The sequence below is a fragment of the Triturus cristatus genome, chromosome 1_1, assembly GCF_964204655.1.
Source record: "Triturus cristatus chromosome 1_1, aTriCri1.1, whole genome shotgun sequence".
NCBI lineage: Eukaryota > Metazoa > Chordata > Amphibia > Caudata > Salamandridae > Triturus > Triturus cristatus.
The window spans coordinates 103561289-103580274 of record NC_140579.1 but is presented as its reverse complement, the minus strand read 5'-3'; the positions used below and the strand labels follow the sequence as shown (position 1 = coordinate 103580274).

The window sequence follows — 18986 nt, the reverse complement described above, 5'->3', positions numbered from 1 at the left end:
TAGATGCATGTGTTAGGTCAGTGTAGTTGCATGAGCTGGGTCCGTGTAGATTAGGTTAGTGCGGGTGCATGTGCCAGGTCAGTTTAGATGCATGCGTTGGGTCCGTGTAGATGCATGCGTAAGGCCAGTGTAGTTGCATGCATTGGGTCCGTGTAGATGCATGCGTAAGGCCAGTGTAGTTGCATGCATTGGGTCCGTGTAGATGCTTGCGCTAGGTTAGTGTAAGTGCATGTGCTAGGTCAGTTTAGATGCATGCGTTGGGTCCGTGTAAATGCATGTGCTAGGTCAGTTTAGATGCATGCGTTGGGTCCGTGTAGATGCATGCTCTAGGTCCCTGTTGGTGCTAAAACTCTGGGAAATAGAATGTTATGTGGTAAATACCAAATTTTGAGGTAATTTCCCATTCACTAGTCCCAGAATACTGAAGTAACTGAGTTGCTCGCAGTTGTCAAGCCTAGAAGTATCATTAATGTGAGGTGTGAAATTACAGCATCCGAATTTCCAATAAACTTAGCATGAATGTCCAAGGGGAAGAATGATTTAAACAAAGGAAATGTGGCAGCACGTATACAGAATGGAGATAAGTAGAAATCTAGAAAAATGTGGAAAAGACAAAGTTTACAGACACAAATCAAGTAACTGTACCCTGACGTGAGTGCACATTAACATAAAATGCCATACAATACCATACCAGACCACACCATACCATACCGCCATCCCATTCAATCCATTACCACCATAACAAACTATCCCATACCCCTATACCATATTATACAATGATCTCACCCTATAGTACACTATATCATACCATCATAACATTCGATAACATACCAGTCCACACCATCCCATCCGATCCCATTCCACCATAATATCCCATAACATACCGTACATACCATACAGTAGCACACCACAACATACCATAGCATACCACACCATAACATACCACACCATAACATACCACATCATAACATACCACATCATAACATACCACAGCACACCACACCATACCATACCATAGCACACAACACCATACCATTGCACACCACACCACGCCATACCATAACATGCCACAACATACCATAGCTCACCACACCATACCATAGCACACCACACCATACCGTACCGTACCATAGCCCACCACACCATAATAGCACACCACACCACACCATAGTACACCATACAATAGCACACCACACCATACCATACCATAGCCCACCACACCATCCCATAGCCCACCACACCATCCCATAGCCTACCACACCATACCATAGCCCACCACACCACACCACACCTAGCTCTGGGACACTCCCGGGTAGCCATGTGCTTTACAAATGCCCATTCATTCATTCATTCATTCATTCATACCATAGCACACCACACCACACCACACCATACCACACCACATCATACCATATCATATTCATAAACAGTAATATTCAGAGCTAATCATCACAATGGTATTTACCTTTATAACTCTTCACCACCACCTCTGGTTTCTGAATCTTCACATTATTACACCTGTAATAACACACACATCATCTTTGTATTAAAGAACAATGACAGCTACAGGAACAAAGCATGAACATCACATAGGACCTGTATTTGAAATAAGATTCAGTATTAAGAGCAGCGCCTGCGGACTAGAGCTCATTGTGAGTTACTGTTCATACACACCAGTCAAAGCTCTAACGATATCCAAAAGTACCTTTAACATCTTATGACAGGATGTGGATGTTCTAAGGCACATAGCTCAGTGAGACCAGCGCGCTTCATGTGATGCCACGGAGTGCCACAGCGTGGGTCTCAAGGAGTGGCCGTTAGCTCAATGAGAAGGGGGCAGAGACAGGTTACATCTGCTCCTGGTGGAGTCTTGTGTATATACTTAATAAATACCTTCCTACCTGAGGTCCACGTGAATTCCCGACAGCGCCCACAACACAATATTGTCACATCCACTCCCTGCCGGTGTAAACCTTGTCACCATTCTCTACAGCTAAGATATTGGAGAGAGGAAGATTTGGACCCAGAACGCTTAGTAATGACAAGCATTTGCAATGCAATAGGTCTCGCATTTATAAGAGTTTGAGCTATTGGCATTGTAAAATTACAATGCCTTTTATTTATGTTTTGGTTTTAAAACAAATAAAAGGCATTGTCATTTACAATGTCAGTAGCATAAACTTGCATGAAAGCAGTGTGCAGTGTGCAGCAGTGTGAAGCGTGCAGCAGTGTGAAGCGTGCAGCAGTGTGAAGCGTGCAGCAGTGTGAAGCGTGCAGCAGTGTGAAGCGTGCAGCAGTGTGAAGCGTGCAGCAGTGTTTCGTGTAGCAGTGTGCGGCATGCAGCAGTGTGCGGCATGCAGCACTGTGGCGTGCAGCAGTGTCGTGCAGCATGCAGCAGTGAGTAATGCAGCAGTGTGCAACAGTGTGTGGTGTGCAGCAGTGTGCCGGTTGCAGCAGTGTGCGGCGTGCAGCAGTGTGAGGCGTGCAGCAGTGTGAGGCGTGCAGCAGTGTGCGGCGTGCAGCAGTGTGCGGCGTGCAGCAGTGTGGAGGGTGAGGAGGAGACACGTGTGGAGGGTGAGGAGGAGACACGTGTGGAGGGTGAGGAGGAGACACGTGTGGAGGGTGAGGAGGAGACACGTGTGGAGGGTGAGGAGGAGACACGTGTGGAGGGTGAGGAGGAGACACGTGTGGAGGGTGAGGAGGTGGAGGGTGAGGAGAGACCCAGGTGGAGGGTGAGGAGAGACCCAGGTGGAGGGTGAGGAGAGACCCAGGTGGAGGGTGAGGAGAGACCGAGGTGGAGGGTGAGGAGAGACCGAGGTGGAGGGTGAGGAGAGACCGAGGTGGAGGGTGAGGAGAGACCGAGGTGGAGGGTGAGGAGAGACCGAGGTGGAGGGTGAGGAGAGACCGAGGTGGAGGGTGAGGAGAGACCGAGGTGGAACATGTTGTGACCTTTTAAGTAACTTTTTATAGGTTTGTGTTAGGAACAATATTTGGGGGTTAAAATATGAAGTTCACGCAGCAGATGAATTATGTGGCAAGAGCGGAAAATCCATAATTACTCGAAAAAAAGCCATGGCTGCAGAATTGCATAATGCCAGTGGCCCTGCCTTGGGGTAAAATTGCAGCACCATATTTACCGAGAGTTGCTCGCTAATGATGACATCATTCATGTTCACCCAGACAAAACGCTATTCCTGTAGCGTGGTGCCAAGGCAATCTAAACATGAGGGGCACCCTCCCGTGCATATTTATATGCGCAGGCAAGGGCCTATGGTTATATCCAATGGGATGTTATTTTTTCACAGGCATTAGGTGTAATAACTCGTGCAGATTTCTTTTTGCCTATACTTTGACTCTGCTTTCAACTAGTGCAGGAATTCCATACAAAGCTAGGTCATTCCACTTAAGTCGATCTAGCCTCGTGTGGAATCTTAGGGCGTTTGCAGAGTTTACGCAACTTTACATCCACTTTGCATATATTAACAGGTGCTTGGTTTCAGGTGAGCTGAAGCAGTTTTGTGGAGTGTTTATGTCGACGTTTCAACACCACACAAAACTTTTTTTCTGCAAAAGTTGATTGACACCGCCATTTGCACCACATTGCACCCGTGCAAAGGGACCGAGCCTGGAGTAACGCAGAACTACTCACAGAGTAAGCTGTGGGACTCACACTACAGAAAGGCAAACAGCGGAAGGTGACCTCTTTTACTAATATGCAGTGTGATTTCAGAGCCCCTCCCCCTTCCAAAAATGTTTCCTCCATGAAAGTGTGTTGGGGCTGGAGACAGGGAACTGGGGCGACATTTAGGGGAGCTGCGATCTGCGTCTGTCCCAGGTGAAGAATGCAGGCCCTGGTTTCTAATTATATGACGTGTCATTCCTGTGAATAAAAAAATGCTCGTTCATTAGGCAGGGCCAGGTGTTCACTTGCTTGTCTTATCAAGACCGCATTTGCATTTTATTACCTGCTCTTTTCTCACATGAAGTCACAACCCAGCGACATTCCTGGCATAGCTCTCGTGGCGACACCACCCTCAGGGCGTGAGCCATTCCCCAAGACCCCGTAATTTCCCTTTTAAATGGCTCCTCGAAATCGGCGCATTTTTCCAACCAGGCCCGTGTTTCGTTAAACTTGGTAAGAAAACATTAATGGTGAGGAAAGCTCTGTGGGTTGGTGCGTCTGCTGCTGAAATTGGAACCGGATTTTCGCTCATTTGACGGACAGGAGCATTAGAACGATTAGGTTGAGTAAATACAGCATATGTTGCTTATAGTGCTACGAAGCAACAACACTGCGCCGACAAGTGCAACTGAACAGTGGATATTTTCATAAACTCCTGGATTAGGAGGAAATAATGACCAGACCCAATAGTGCAAGATGAAACGAAGCAAAAGTGATAAGTGCCCGCCGAAATAAATGACGTTTTTACGCAAGTTTAAGCTATTGGCATTGTAAATGACACCACCTTTTATTTATGTTTTAAAAACAAAGCTAAAAGGCATGGTTATTTGCAATGTTAATAGCTCAAACTCGCATAAATGCGAGACCTATTGCATTGCAAATGCTTGTTCTCAAGGGGGCTAAGAAGTGGTTTGTTCTGCTCTGTGTCTGAAGTACATACGTCTATCTTTGACGACGCATTAGCCTGCAGTGACACACACACACACACACACACACACACACAAACACCCCCCCCCACCCCCCCCCACCCTTGAGCGACACTGAGGGGATTGTGAGGGGTTCGCAAAGAATTGGTTCACTTTAGGTGTCCCGAGGGCATTTTTTGCCGAGTTTTGAAATAGGAGCTGCACATCTCTATTTGATTACTCCAGCTCACGCTCTTATCACCAGAGGCGGTCAGGACACGCATTTCATGCAGAGAACTGGTTTACAATTACAAAATCCCCGCTTACGCACGGCCAGGGACAGGAAACAACACGGCCTGCCCCTGGCACGAGACAAGAAGGGATGTGCAAAAGCATGACCTCAATAGGGAGAGAAAGGGGGAGGGAGGAAACGTGCAGGAGGAAAGTGAAAGGGGAGAATTGAGGAAGGAGTGAAAGCAAAAGGGTGGCAAAGACGGTGGGAGAAGGAAAGTGAAAATGTTAAGAAACAAATGAAAGGGGTAGATGAAAGGACGAGTAAAGATAGAGGAAACGCATAAAATTGGAGAATAAGGAAGGAACGTGAATAAACAAATGAAGTGAATGGCATAAATTGAGAGAAAAGAAGAGCTGAAGATGAGAACGATTTTGTGAGAAAATAAAGCACAGGGTGAGAATAATAGAACAAGAAGAAAGAAATCAAGACTGAGAATGGAACGATGGAGAAAGAACTGAGAAGGAACAAAATGAACAATTGGGAACTGCAAGGTAGAAAGGAGAAGGAAGTAAAAGTAAGTCAAAGGAATGATTGGGAAACAGAAGGGTGTAGGTAGGTTTAGCTAGGGAAAGGTGGAAATTAGGAAGGGGAATGAAGCAATCAAAGCACCCGCGAAATGTAAGTGATCGCGATCACACTTCAAAGCGGCCGTGTGGCCCGCGAAAGTGAAAGCAAACGAGTGCTTTCAGGCCTCCAAATGGTGCGCGCACCCGGACGGCGCACATGCACTGTATTTGGAGGCCTGAAAAGCCACTGTTTGCACTTCCAAAACTCGCTTACTATAAGTCTCGCCAGAGCAGCGCTAAAGCGCTGTCTCAGGCGAGACCTAAAAAACTGGTTGCAAAACAAAAACTCCCACATCGTACAGAACAGTAGATTTTAGGCTGTAGGGGAAGGATCACAGTGGGAGAGATAAGGGAACAGGTTAGGAGGCACAGTAAAGGGAAAGCAGCAGCCCATGCGGGATCATAGACGGAGTGATGAGGGAACAGGTTAGGAGGCTCAGTAAAGGGAAAGCAGCAGGTCCAGAGGGGATCACAGAGGGAGAGATAAGGGAACAGGTTAGGAGGCTCAGTAAAGGGAAAGCAGCAGCAGGTCCAGAGGGGATCACAGAGGGAGAGATAAGGGAACAGGTTAGGAGGGATATTAAAGGGAAAGCAGCAGGCCCAGAGGGGATCACAGAGGGGGAGATAAGGGAACAGGTTAGGAGGCTCAGTAATGGGAAAGCAGCAGGCCCAGAGGGGATCACAGAGGGAGAGATAAGGGAACAGGTTCAGAGGCCCAGTGAAGGGAAAGCAGCAGGCCCAGACGGGATCACAGAGGGGGGGAGGATAAGAGAACAGGTTAGGACGCTCAGTAAAGGGAAAGCAGCAGAGCCAGACGGGATCACAGAGTGAGAGTCAAGGGAACAGGTTAGGAGGCTCAGTCACGGGAAAGCAGCAGGCCCAGGTGGGATCACAGCGGGATAGATAAGGGAACAGGTTAGGAAGCTCAGTAAAGGGAAAGCAGCAGGCCCAGACAGGATCACAGAGGGAGAGATTAGGGAACAGGTTTGGAGGCTCAGTAAAGGGAAAGCAGCAGGCCCAGATGGGATCCCATCTGAATCCTCTTTCTGTTTCTGGGTATCTTTCTCTGGAAGGCTGCTAAATTCCACCTTCCCGGTATGAGGCACCTGTAGTTATGATCCTTAAGCCGGGTAAAGGTGCTAGGTTAGGAGATTCCTATAGACCAATATCTTAGTTGAACTGTGATTTCAAAATGATTACAGGAATCTTGGCTAAGAGGTTGTCAGATGTCCTTCAAAAGTTGATCCATTTCGATCAAAAGTGGTTTGTGCCTGGAAGGAAGCTGTATAAATTAACCCATTGACTTATCGGTGCGAATGATGTGGCTGAGGCCTTTAATCTCCTGTTGACAATCGCAAGAATCGATGCTGATAAAGCATTTGATACGGTTGATTGGGTCTATCTTTGGAAGGTATTGCAGGATTATCGTTTCCGCAGCAATGTTACTGAAGTTGTGCAAATGCTATACAAGGTGCCGGTCGCTAAGATTTTGGATGGCAAACTTACAGCTTCATTTCAGATATCCAGGGGAACTAGACAGCGGTGTCCTGTGTCGCCAATTCTGTTCCGTGTATATATTGAGCCCTTTTCCCAGATGATTCGGCAGGATTATACCATTCTTCCCTTTGAAGCTGCAGGGTTACCAACCAGACTAGCACTGCATGCTGATGACATAGTTCTGTATGCATCGAAGCTAGAGCTCTGTGTTCCACAGCTTGAGACGCATGCCAGAGATTCTGGGAGTCTGTCAGGATATCTAATCAATAAGGTAAAGACCGGGCTAGAGAGAAAGTAGGGCTTCAAACCAGAAATCAGATTAGGAATCATGGGAGCATCGTAACTCAAAGTTTGGAGGAAATATCGGATGTAAACTTAACTAGGGTATCCCACTGTCACTTAGGAAAAAATCGATGCTGATATGACAAATGATACATTTATTTATGTGAACAAAATCACGTCCTTATTAACAAATTCACCCGATGTGAATGCCGCATCAACCCGACTCGCATATACGTAGCCTGGCAAGCACTGAGACCGATGCCCAAGGTTACTGATTGACAGGCCACAGGTGGGGTGGCACGTAGCCGGCAGACAAATGCATGGACGGGAAATCCGAGATCAATCCCACAGATTAGTGAAGAGACACTACAATTGTTAAGGGAGATTGGCCCCAATAAAGCGAGCATGCTTGGAGGGGGTACACGCGCTCCAAAAACAGCATAAAGTCAGATGCCACATGAGTTAGGAACATAGAGCAAATTAGAACACAGCACACAGTGATCACGTGCTCCCCGTGGCAGACATCTGGATACTTTAACCACTGGCTGCATTTTGTCCTTGCAAGGTCGAGGCCCACCTGGATTATCAATTAAAATTAATTTATGAATCTAGAGGGAACAACTTGCATTCCTCTCCCTACAAGGATCTCCAGAAACATTTTATTACCTATAATGAATTGTATATAAGAACGCTACAGATGGATTGTAATTTGAGACATTCCTCAGACCCTGTGCCTGTAACTGTTCTCCCGGCCGCTATGTTTAATTAAACAAACTGTTCCTGTTTTGCCAAAGGTTTTTCAAAGGTATTTCATGTTCAAGCAACACCGTGATATAGATGCTCGCCTTACAAGATGGAGGGAAAATCTGCCCTCGGTATCTATGGAGGGTGAACACCATTAAGATGCTGGTTCTTCCGAAGGTGATTGTCTTGTTTAACACTAAACCACTTCCTTTCCCCAAAATGCTTTGTAGAAATTGCAAGGGAGGGTCATCAGCTTTATATGAGCATCCAAAGGAGCCAGGATCGCACAAAAGAAGGATGAGACTGAAGCAAGGGAGAGTCGGCAGCTTTATATGGGCATCCAGGAGAGCCAGGATCTCATGAAAGAAGCACCGGATAACACTGAAGCAAGGGAGGGTCAGCAGCTTTATATGGGCATCCAGGGGAGCCAGGATCTCATGAGAGAAGCTCCAAAGGAGACTGAAGCAAGGGAGGGTCAGCAGCTTTATATGGGCATCGAGGGGAGCCAGGATCTCATAAAAGAAGGAGGAGACTGAAGTAAGGGAGGGTCGGCAGCTTTATATGGGCATCGAGGGGAGCCAGGATCTCATAAAAGGAGGAGGAGACTGAAGTAAGGGAGGGTCAGCAACCTTATATGGGCATCGAGGGGAGCCACAATCTCATGAAAAAAACGTCTGGATGAGACTGAAGCAAGGGGGGCTCGCTCTTCCGGGTTTTCAAGCCTATTATTATTCTTTCCAGTTCAAGAATTCCTGGTTCTTGGCAGGAGAGCTAGATCATTCTCACATGGGTCAATTGTGTAGAGCCACGTTGAAGCATTTAAGCCTGAAAACGTTTTTTCTTAAGTTTGGGGACCCAAAGTTTTTAAACAAGGTAGGTTACAGGTACTCTTAACAGCCCTGAGGGTGTGGGAATCCTTTAGGAGAATTCTCGGGATAGATTACAATGCGGACCTGGCACCAATTTGGGGCTCTCCTGGAACCCCCTAGTGACTTAAAGATAAACTTAGTTACCCTCTCCAGCATGGCAACCTTTCCACCTGGAGTGACATGACAAGCGCTCGCTAAACTTTTGAAGCGGGGCTTTAAAAATTTAAATGCCTGCAGCTTTGTTGTTAGTGGTCATCCCAAACGTAGTCAGAGGGGAGCGGTTCGGTGCAGGAGGATTTTCTTGGGTGGGTGAGGGCTAAGTAACAACCTAAAAACGGGGTTTCCCAGTGGTATTGGGTATTCATTTCCGCAACTGATGAGAAAATGGGAGTCCCATACCTGCGCTGGGAAAAGGATCTTCTGGCGCTGGCTAAAGAGCAATTAAAGCAAGTATCTTTAAATCTGTTATACACTCTGATCAAACCAGTACCACTTAAAAAATAATCATTTGTTTACTCTCCATAGACCTTATTGGTCACCAACGAAGTTGGCTAAGATCAATAGGAACCATTAAAATATTAGAAGTGCGGTGACACAGAGGCGGATGATATACGCATGTTCGTGGACTGCCCGTTATTGGCCTTCTTCTGGTGGTATGCAAGTCAGGCGTCTTAAGAAATTAATGGCTGCGAAGTTAAGGTAAGCCCCTACCTGATCCGATTTGGGATGGACTTGTGCCCGTACTGGGACGAGTTAAACTTGGATCAGGCCTCACTGATATTTGTTCTGATATCGCTAGCAAGAACGGAAATCTGTAAGAAATCGATAACTCCCGACCCACCAAAGGTATCAGAATGGCTCAGATCTGTAAGATTTGTCAGTAGACTGGACTTGGAGCGCAAGTCGGCCTCAGTAGACAATTAGTGCCCCATACTACCTCTGCATAGAGGAGAAGTCATGTCACTATACGCTGTAACCTCTAGGCACTGTTACTTCTAAGGATTCTTAATTTCATCTTTGGCTCCGGCATCCATTGGATCTAGCTGTTCATTTAGCCTATGGGGGATCCATAGGATCAGCATGACCATTCGTTTTATTAATGATATATAAGATTGGGGAGGGGCGTGGCCAACAAGATGGCCGGGAGGCAGCACTAAAAGAGCTTCAGCCCAGACACAGACATACTCCATCCTCCTGCCACCCCCTCAACTCTGAAAATCTTGAAACTGATCTCCGGATAGGGCGGCGCCAGGGGGCATGGAAATAGTGACACCCCGGAGCTGTCTGCAACGCACTGATGCACAAACCGAGGAGGGGCCTACAAGTCACTACCTCTGTGCTGGAGACCAGGTGGCCTGCCGAAGCTGTGGGGAGGACCTGGGGAGCTGCCGCAAGGAGGTCAACGGAGTGTGGGTGGTAAAGTGGGATGGCTGATACCCCGATAGTGGTGGGGCCAGCCTGCTGACAGAACCTGCAGCCTGTAACGGAGCCCTGGACCGCCTCCGCTCTTGGTGACTGCCTCGCCACGGAGAGCCCCCCCAACATGGTGGCTGCATTGATTTACTCCCCTCCCGAGACCGAGTGCAAGAGAGACTGTGACCGCTGATCCCCTGGACATTGCAGGCACTCCTACATGCCGTGGTGGAGATGAGCCGCAACAACGGTGCGCCCTGGTTGATGCAAGGGGCCCTCGGTAGGATGCTGGGGACGGATCCGGTGGTGGCCCTGGTGGACTCATGGTGCTTGAGGAGGAGCTTTTCTGTGGACTCCCGCCCCCCCTCCCCCCCTCCCCCTCCAGGTGCTGTGTAGGGGTATGCCTGGAGGGTATAATAAATGCGGCTGCACACACAAGCGAGAGGCTGCCAGCAGTTGTTTATTCGCCCCACCCCGGGATTGAGGGTCATGCAGAGGTGAACTGGACTGGACGTGAACCCTCACTCTTGGTGGCCGGTCCCATTGACTGGTGAGTGGGCTGTGTGACTTGCAACCTGCCATTGATCCTGACATTCTCCTACTGTAGGATTTTCGCTGGTAACTAGCTCTGATCTAGGAGCATGGCGTCCACAGTCACATGACTGCCTGGTGCGATCCCTGCACAGGAATCTTAACACAGGGATTCACTATGGCAGAAAGAAGGCACCTCGGCTACTCCGAGGAGACAAAGCCAACGTAGACGCCGTTCCAGATCTGCTGCGAGAACGGTGGTGCAATCTGATGGTACTCTGGACCTAGCAAAACAATGACAGGGGTGAGAAGCAGCCAGGGCCTTAGTAGAGGCAGTTACTTCTGCTGCTTCTTCAAGCACAGAATCGGATCTGTTGGGGACTCGCGAACACCCGAGCGAGCAGATGGTCGAATATGGACACATATTTATGGACCACACTGAAGGTGCTGTAGAATGATGTTGCGCTTGCCCCTTGCGTGACAGGTATGAGGAGGGCTGGAGGGGGAATGCCACCCAGTAGTACGACGGGACTGATTAGTCTGTTTGTTGAGGCTCCCCCTGGGACACTCGGTCATTGTTGTACAGACTTTAAGTGAGGTGTGATAAGATGAAGTGGTGGCACTGATAGAGGGCCCAGGTCTTTCACCCACCAAGCTGCCAACCCACCCTTTTTCCCTTGCTCTATTATACTTTACTTCTTGTTTTTCTCCCATACCTTCTCCTGTTTCTACTTTTCTGTGGTGTGACTGATTACAGTGTGAGTACCTCAGGGTATTAGGGAGCGGAACTGCTGATTGAGTCGCCCCCTGGCTGTTATCTGCCCCTAAGATATAATACCAGTTTATACCCAATAGAGGGATTGTACACACACTGTAGTTCAATTGAGACTGTTTTTGGGTGGGTGGGAGTAGCATTGTGTGTGGGAGGACACTAGCCAAGTTGAAATGTGTTTACCCGGGTGGTATAATAGGAGTCGCATACGGTTTGGGGTTATTATCGTTGTTGAAGCATCAGTTGTGTGTATGAGGCTGGCGGGGGTTTGGGAATGGTGTGGGGAGGTGTGTCTGCAGAGGAGGAGAGCTAGGGGGGGTGGGATGTTACAAGATGGGTGAAATTTTATATTTGTCACATGGAATGTGAGGGGTCTAAACTCCTTCGTGAAACAGTATAGAACACACATCTATCTTAGAAGGATTAGAGTTCATTTAGCTCTCCTCCGAGAGACACATATGTTGGAGACAGAAGCCCAGAAACTCCACAAAAAATGGAGGGGACAGCTTTACTTTTTCATCCTATGCCAGAGAGGTATCCATATGGATAGCTCGGGGCTCTTGTTTCAGCTGAGTGGCCGGGTTGCGGACGTGACAGAATGCTACATACTCATACACAACCTTTTGAATGGCTGGAATATCTGCTTGCTTAAAGCAGTGACAAGAGTGACTTTTTCAAGGCCCTAGAAATGGAATTATATACTCCATCTGGAAATTCATGGGACAACTATTGGTACATTGGCCCTTTTCATTGTATTCCGCTACACATGGAATCACTTCCCTCATTTCACCTGGGTGACCAGTTTTCATTCTAAACTGGTCTACTTTTATATGTTATTTGCACTTCCCTTTTTACTACTCAGGAGACTTTGCTCTCCTTACAGTGTACCGATTTTTACTTTTCTGCACAATCCTATATTTTCCTCAGCATGGTTGCATATACATGCAGTTTTATATATATTTTAAATAGATTTCGACAAGATCCGCTCTGTATCTAACGGACTACTTTTGAACATTGTCCTTACTACAGGGTGCTCAGGTATTCTATATTCTTATTAAAATCTCACAACTAATATATATTCTTTCCTTGCATGCAAAAAGGAACACCAAATGCACATATTTCTTTGTATCTTAGAGAGCACAATGCATGCAAAATCTAGTTTTTCACTTGTATTATAATATATACTGGCATTCCCTGTGGCCTCCATGGGTTCTCTTCTTTTGGTCAACATCACCTATCATGGGTACCACTTTTTATGGCTTTGGGTGAGCTGACGCTACAATGCATTTTTACACAATATCCCCAGTGCGTTGTGACCGGCATATAGAATTTTATGTCACTATTTTCCTTTGCCTCATCACTGCTATACGAGGTTGACACATATGAATTTTACGTAAAAGATTTCATGAGAGATGATGTTCCATACCAATGTATGTATATTTTCTGCAGCCTTGACAGAGCCCAATGGACGAAACATGGGTCGGCTGCTTTTGCTCATATAGGCCAGATATTGGCTGTTCCTGCTGATATATAAACCGAACATTGTGGAAACTACAAATGGAATAAGATAACTTCACAAAAAAGGGCAAATAATTTGATGGACTTCACATTAGGACTACTTTCTTTATTAAATTGAGTTTCTGTGTGTGCTCTAGTACTTATTATTTTTTGTAATTTTTGCCAAGGACATTGTCCTGAGCAGGTGAACACCCTAGGTGGCAGGGTGTCTGTAGTACCATGTTAGCATCTCTACCCCACATGAGGATATATGTGTATGATCCAACATACCTAACAATAGTGCTGAAAATTGGATCTGCAATTGTTGTGAGCATAGCCACCATGTGTGTTTGTATTGAATATGCTACTTACCAGTATGCATCTGTTCTTGGCATGTAGGGCTGCTGACATTCATATCTGTGCATAGATCGCCGCCTAGTGTTGGGTCCGGATGTTTGCACGTTGTTGTCCTGGAAGAGTCTTCGAAGTATCCTGGGATAGGGGACTCCTCCCCTGGACTACAGTGCGCATGGGCATCCTCTCCATCCTCAGATTGTTTTTCGCCATTGTGGCAGTGATGGAGTAGATATAGAAAGTGATGACCATGCTTACAGTAATTCTGAGAGCTGCAGCTGCTACAGGCGCCGGGGAGGAGGGAGGGCGATATGAATGTCAGCAGCCCTACATGCCAAGAACAGATGCATACTGGTAAGTAGCATATTCAGTTCGAGGCATGTGGGCTGCTGAATTAATATCTGTGCATAGAATATATAGCAGTGCCCTCTTATTAGCGGCGGCTACCAGTGCCAGCTGCAGCGGTCTGAAAAAGAGCTTTGAGAACAGCCTGTCCTACAGCTGCCTGCTGTTTTGATTGCACATCTACACAATAGTGTTTGGTAAATGTATGTGTAGTGGACCAGGTGGCTGCTCTACATATGTCATGCAAAGGAATGTTTCCTAGGAAAGCCATTGAGGCCCCTAACTTACGTGTTGAGTGGGCTCGTGGGGGAATCGTTAAAGTACGTTTAGCCTTTTGATAGCAAATTTGGATACATTTAACGATCCATCTGGCTATTCCTGCTTTGGAGATAGCGTTACCTTTGTGGTGTGGGGCAAAGGCAACGAAAAGTTGTTGTGTTTTCCTAAAGGGTTTGGTCCTGTCGATATAATACATGAGGGCTCTTTTGACATCTAGTGTGTGGAGTGCCCTTTCTGCGACAGTTTGTGGGTTTTGGAAGAAAACGGGCAGTTCAATGGTTTGATTCATGTGGAACTGCGATACCACCTTTGGCATGAATTTGGGGTTGGTACGTAGTACGACCCTGTTGGCGTGGACCTGTATAAATGGCTATTGAACGGTTAGTGCCTGGAGTTCACTAACTCTCCTCAAAGAAGTGATCGCTACTAGGAAAGCTACTTTCCAGGTAAGGAATTGAATCTCGCATGAGTGTAGAGGTTCAAAGGGTGGACCCATGAGGCGTGTGAGGACCAAATTGAGGTTCCACATCGGAGCCGGTGGGTGGCTTGGAGGAATGACTCGTTTGAGTCCTTCCAAGAATGCTTTGATGGCAGGCACTCTGAATAGAGAGAGGTGCTGCCTGGTCTGCAGATAGGCTGATATTGCGGTCAAATGGACACGTATAGAGGTGTACGCCAGATTGCATCGGTATAGGTGTAATAGGTAACAAATAATGTTTTGGATGGATGCGTCTAGCGGGTTAATGTCATTATTATTGCAATAAATGACGAACCTCTTCCATTTGGCTGCATAGCAAGCTCTGGTAGTGGGTCTCCTGGCCTCCTTAATGATGTCCATACAGTCAGGTGGCAGGTTGAGGTAGCCAAACTCTAGGACTTCAGGAGCCAGATTGCCAGGTTCAGCTGTTGCGGATCTGGGTGCTGAATCTCTCCATGGTTCTGCGTCAAATGCTCGGGTTTGATCCGTAGCCTTTGATGCGGCACCACGGAAAGTTCGAGAAAGGTGGTGTACCACGGTTGGCGCGCCCACGTTGGAGCAACCAGGACGAGCGTCAGTGAGTGTTGACGCAGTTTGCGTGCCACCAGCGGTATCAGTGGTGCTGGGGGAAAAGCGTACGCAAATCTGCCGGACCAGTTAATCCATATCGCATTGCCCTGCGACTGTGGATGTGGGAACCTGGCGGCAAAGCTTTGGCATTTAGCGTTTTCGCTTGTCGCGAATAGGTCTATCTCTGGATGACCCCACTGCTGGAAGTACGGTTGGAGTACTGATGGGTGTAACTCCCACTCGTGCATCTGGTGGCTGTGTCTGCTGAGCAGATCCGCCATCTGGTTGTCTTTGCCGGGGAGGTGTTCTGCCATGAGGAACATGTTCCTCTGAATGGCCCACTTCCACATGCTCTGAGCCAGATGAGACAACTGTGGAGAGTGTGTTCCTCTCTGCTTCTGTATGTAGTACATGGCAGTCATGTTGTCCGTCCGGATCAACACGACTTTGTTGCACAAGTGTACTTTGAATGCTTTCATAGCGAGGAAGATTGCCATCAGCTCTAGGAGGTTGATGTGCATCTTCTTTTGTTGTTGTGTCCATAGTCCCTGCACTGTGTAATGGAGTACATGAGCTCCCCATCCCTGGAGAGACGCGTCCGCCGTCAGTATTATCTGTGGGACAGGCTCTTGGAACGGTCGGCCCTTGCAAAGGTTTTGTGGATTCCACCAATGCAGAGAGTTGTATGCCCGACCGCTCACCAACACTAGGTCTTTCAACTGTCCTTGAGCCTGATTCCACTGACGTGCTAAGCACTCCTGAAGCGGGCGCATATGTAGTCTCGCGTGTGGGACTATGAAGATGCAGGAGGCCATCATGCCTATCAACTGCATGAACACTCGCGCGGGCAGGGAGTGTTGTGGTTTGAACTTGGAAATCAGCATTTGCATGCTGTTGATTCTCACTAAATTTGGCTGAGCTGTGGCTGCCAGAGTGTCTATAGTTGCACCAAGGTACTGTTGTACGTGTGCGGGCTGGAGATGGGATTTTGGGTAATTCAGTGAGAACCCTAGACTGTGAAGGAGGTGAATGGTGCGGGACATGTGGCTGGCACATTGCTGGGCTGACTTCGCTTGAACGAGCCAGTCGTCCAGGTAAGGGTAGACGTGTATGTGCTGCCTCCGTAGATGTGCCGCCACAGCAGCTAGGCACTTTGTAAACACCCTTGGTGCCGTTGTCACGCCGAAGGGAAGGACTCTGAATTGGTAATGCTGTCCTTGAACAGTGAACCTGAGGTATTTTTTGTGTGATGGGTGAATGGGTATGTGGAAATACGCATCCTTGAGGTCCAGTGTGGCTAGAAAGTCTCCCTGCTTGAGCAGCGGGAGGACTTGCTGGAGAGTGAGCATGTGAAAATGCTCGGAAAGAATGTATCTGTTTAGTGGTCTCAGGTCTAATATAGGTCTGAGTGACCCGTCCTTCTTCGGTATTAAAAAGTACAGGGAGTACACCCCCGTACCTTGCTCGTGGACGGGTACGACCTCTATTGCGCCTTTTAGAAGCATACTTTGCACCTCTTGCTGTAAGAGCGTTAAGTGCTCTGAGGACATAGGACGGTTTTTTGGAGGTATTGTGGGTGGAGTGGAGGTTAGTTCTAGACAGTAACCGTATTTGACAATATCTTTGACCCACCTGTCCGTGGTGATGGAGTTCCACGTGGACAGGAACCTTTGTAGCCTTCCCCCCGACAGGTGTTGTGGTCGGGAGGAAGGGAGAGGGCGTCACTGCTTGTTCTTGGGGGGAGGACCTGGTGTTGCCGTAGCCGCGTCCTCTGCCCTTTGTACTGGAGCCACGATATCCACCCCGGGTGTTTTTATCGTAGGTGGTTTGTGTATTGCTCTTGTTGTATGTTTGCTGTGACCCCTGTCCTCTACCTGCTCCTCTATTTCCGGGGCGACGAAAGGAGCCGCCCCGAAAGGACTGAGTTTGGAGAGCCCCCATGGACTTTGCAGTGTCCGTGTCCTTCTTTATTTTCTCTAGGGTGGGGTCAACCTCCGGGCCGAATAAATAGTCGGGGTTGACAGGCTGGTTGATTATGTTGTTTTGCACCTCAGGTTTGAATCCGGAGATTCGTAACCAGGCATGTCGTCGCAGCATGACGCTAGTGTTTATGGCCCTGGCATATGTGTCTGCGGCATCCAGCACGCACTTGATGGATGCGTTTGTGAGGAGCCGTCCCTCCCTGATGAGGATCTCTGCACCTTCTCTGAATTGGTCAGGGAGATGTTGGATTAGTTGCTCTAATGTGTCATAGTGCGCTCTATCGTAGCGAGCGAGGAGTGCTTGAGTATTGGCAATACGCCATATGTTGGCTGCCTGGGCGGCAATCCGTTTGCCAGAGGTCTCTAACACCTTGGACTCCTTGTCCGGGGGAGGAGCGTCACCTGTTGTTTGTGAGTGTGCCCTCTTGCGAGCATTCGCAACGACAATGGAATCCAGAGGTAATTGGCCTCTGATGTAAGTAGGGTCCCCAGGCGCTGTACTGTATTTTTTGTCGATCCTGGGGTTTATCACTCTTGCCCTGGTGGGTTCCTTGAAGATGTCCTTTGCTGGTTTGAGGACACCCTTCAACATGGGTAGAGTTTTTATATTTCTTTCTGAGGAAGCAAAAGTGTCCATAAGAAAGTCGTCCTCGACGGTGTCCGAGTGAAGTTGCACCCCATGATTGGCCGCAGCACGTTCAATCAGAGCGTTGAATGCTGCCGTGTCCTCTGTGGGAGATGTTTTTGCTCCGTAGAGTTGCGGGTCTTGTGCATCCATAGGTGCACCTGGGTCCACAGGGTCATCCCAAGTTTGATCAGGGTCTTGCTGGCCGTCAGGGTCCATGTCTCCGGGGTAGGGGACCTGGTCACCCATGTAGTCCCCCAACGCATCCGTGTCGGAGTGTGTGGGAGAGAAGGATTGTGGATCCTGGTAGGGTGAGTGGAAAGGTTCGTAAAGAACTGGTTCTGAAGCCACAGGCAGCTTTCTTTTTAGTGGAATCCTGAAGGAGTCCAAAGCCGGCTCCGAAGTTATTTTCCGTTTGTGGATAATCATCCTGCCGGTGTCGGCGTCTATTATATGCGATGGAGACGTCTCCCCAGAGTGTTCGGCAGGCGTGATTGTGGTATGGGTCACCCGTGTCCTGATTTGGAACATTTTCGGGGCCGTGGATGGTGGCAGGCCAAAAGTAATGTTGGCTGGTGTCGAAGAGGCTGCTGGAGCTTTAATTGGCTCGGAGCCCGACGTGTCCTGGAGGACCATTTTCTTTTTGGTGCTTTGCGCAGCAATGGGTCGAGTCTGGAGCGCCCTCGAGTCTTTCGCACCGACCGGTTCAGTGGAGGCGGTCGTGGATTTTTTCGACGCCGGTGGGTCATCGAGTCGAGGGGCGGGAGTGGCCGTTGACTTCTTCGATGATTGTGGCTTAGATGTCGCCGTGGAAGCAGCGTGAGACGCAGCAGGCTGTTTGACCTTTGGGGTCGGAGTCGATTGCGTCGGTGCCGGGAGCCGAGCAGGTTTGGTGGTACCGATGGCCTTCTTCCTTATGTCGACTCCGACGTCGGCCGCTTCGAGTTCGGCACCGAAGTCTCGTTTGGTGCGCTCGGTGCCGATGTGTTTTGCTGGCGTCGAAGGTGTGGAGGGCCTCGATCCGACCAGCGCCACTTTCGGTTTCAAGTGAACCAATACTGCTTTCGGTTTTAGAGAAGGGAAACCAGCCATTTTTGGCATTAATGGCTGCCGCTGAATGTCCGAGGCCGGGCCCGAGGGCGGGGCCGAAGAACTGCGGGATAAGTCTTGGGTAAGGCCCGAAGGCGATGCCTCGACCGGAGCCATAGACTGTTGCACTGGGCTTTCTTCAATCTGAACGGGTAGGCCTTGCTCGTCACCAGAGCTACTCTCTTCGGCCCCTAAGGCCTCATCGTAGTCT

The 18986-nt window shown here is 48.4% G+C and overlaps 1 protein-coding gene across 1 annotated transcript in view; it reads right to left on the bottom strand.

The window, feature by feature from the left end:
* Window positions 1-18986, bottom strand: part of LOC146869642 (E3 ubiquitin-protein ligase TRIM39-like) — a 137002-nt gene that overhangs the window by 26285 nt on the left and 91731 nt on the right. Inside the window, exon 5 of the mRNA XM_085609046.1 lies at window positions 1466-1518. Within this exon, the coding sequence (XP_085465172.1) occupies window positions 1466-1518 (53 nt within the window). The remainder of the gene's footprint in view (window positions 1-1465; window positions 1519-18986) is intronic.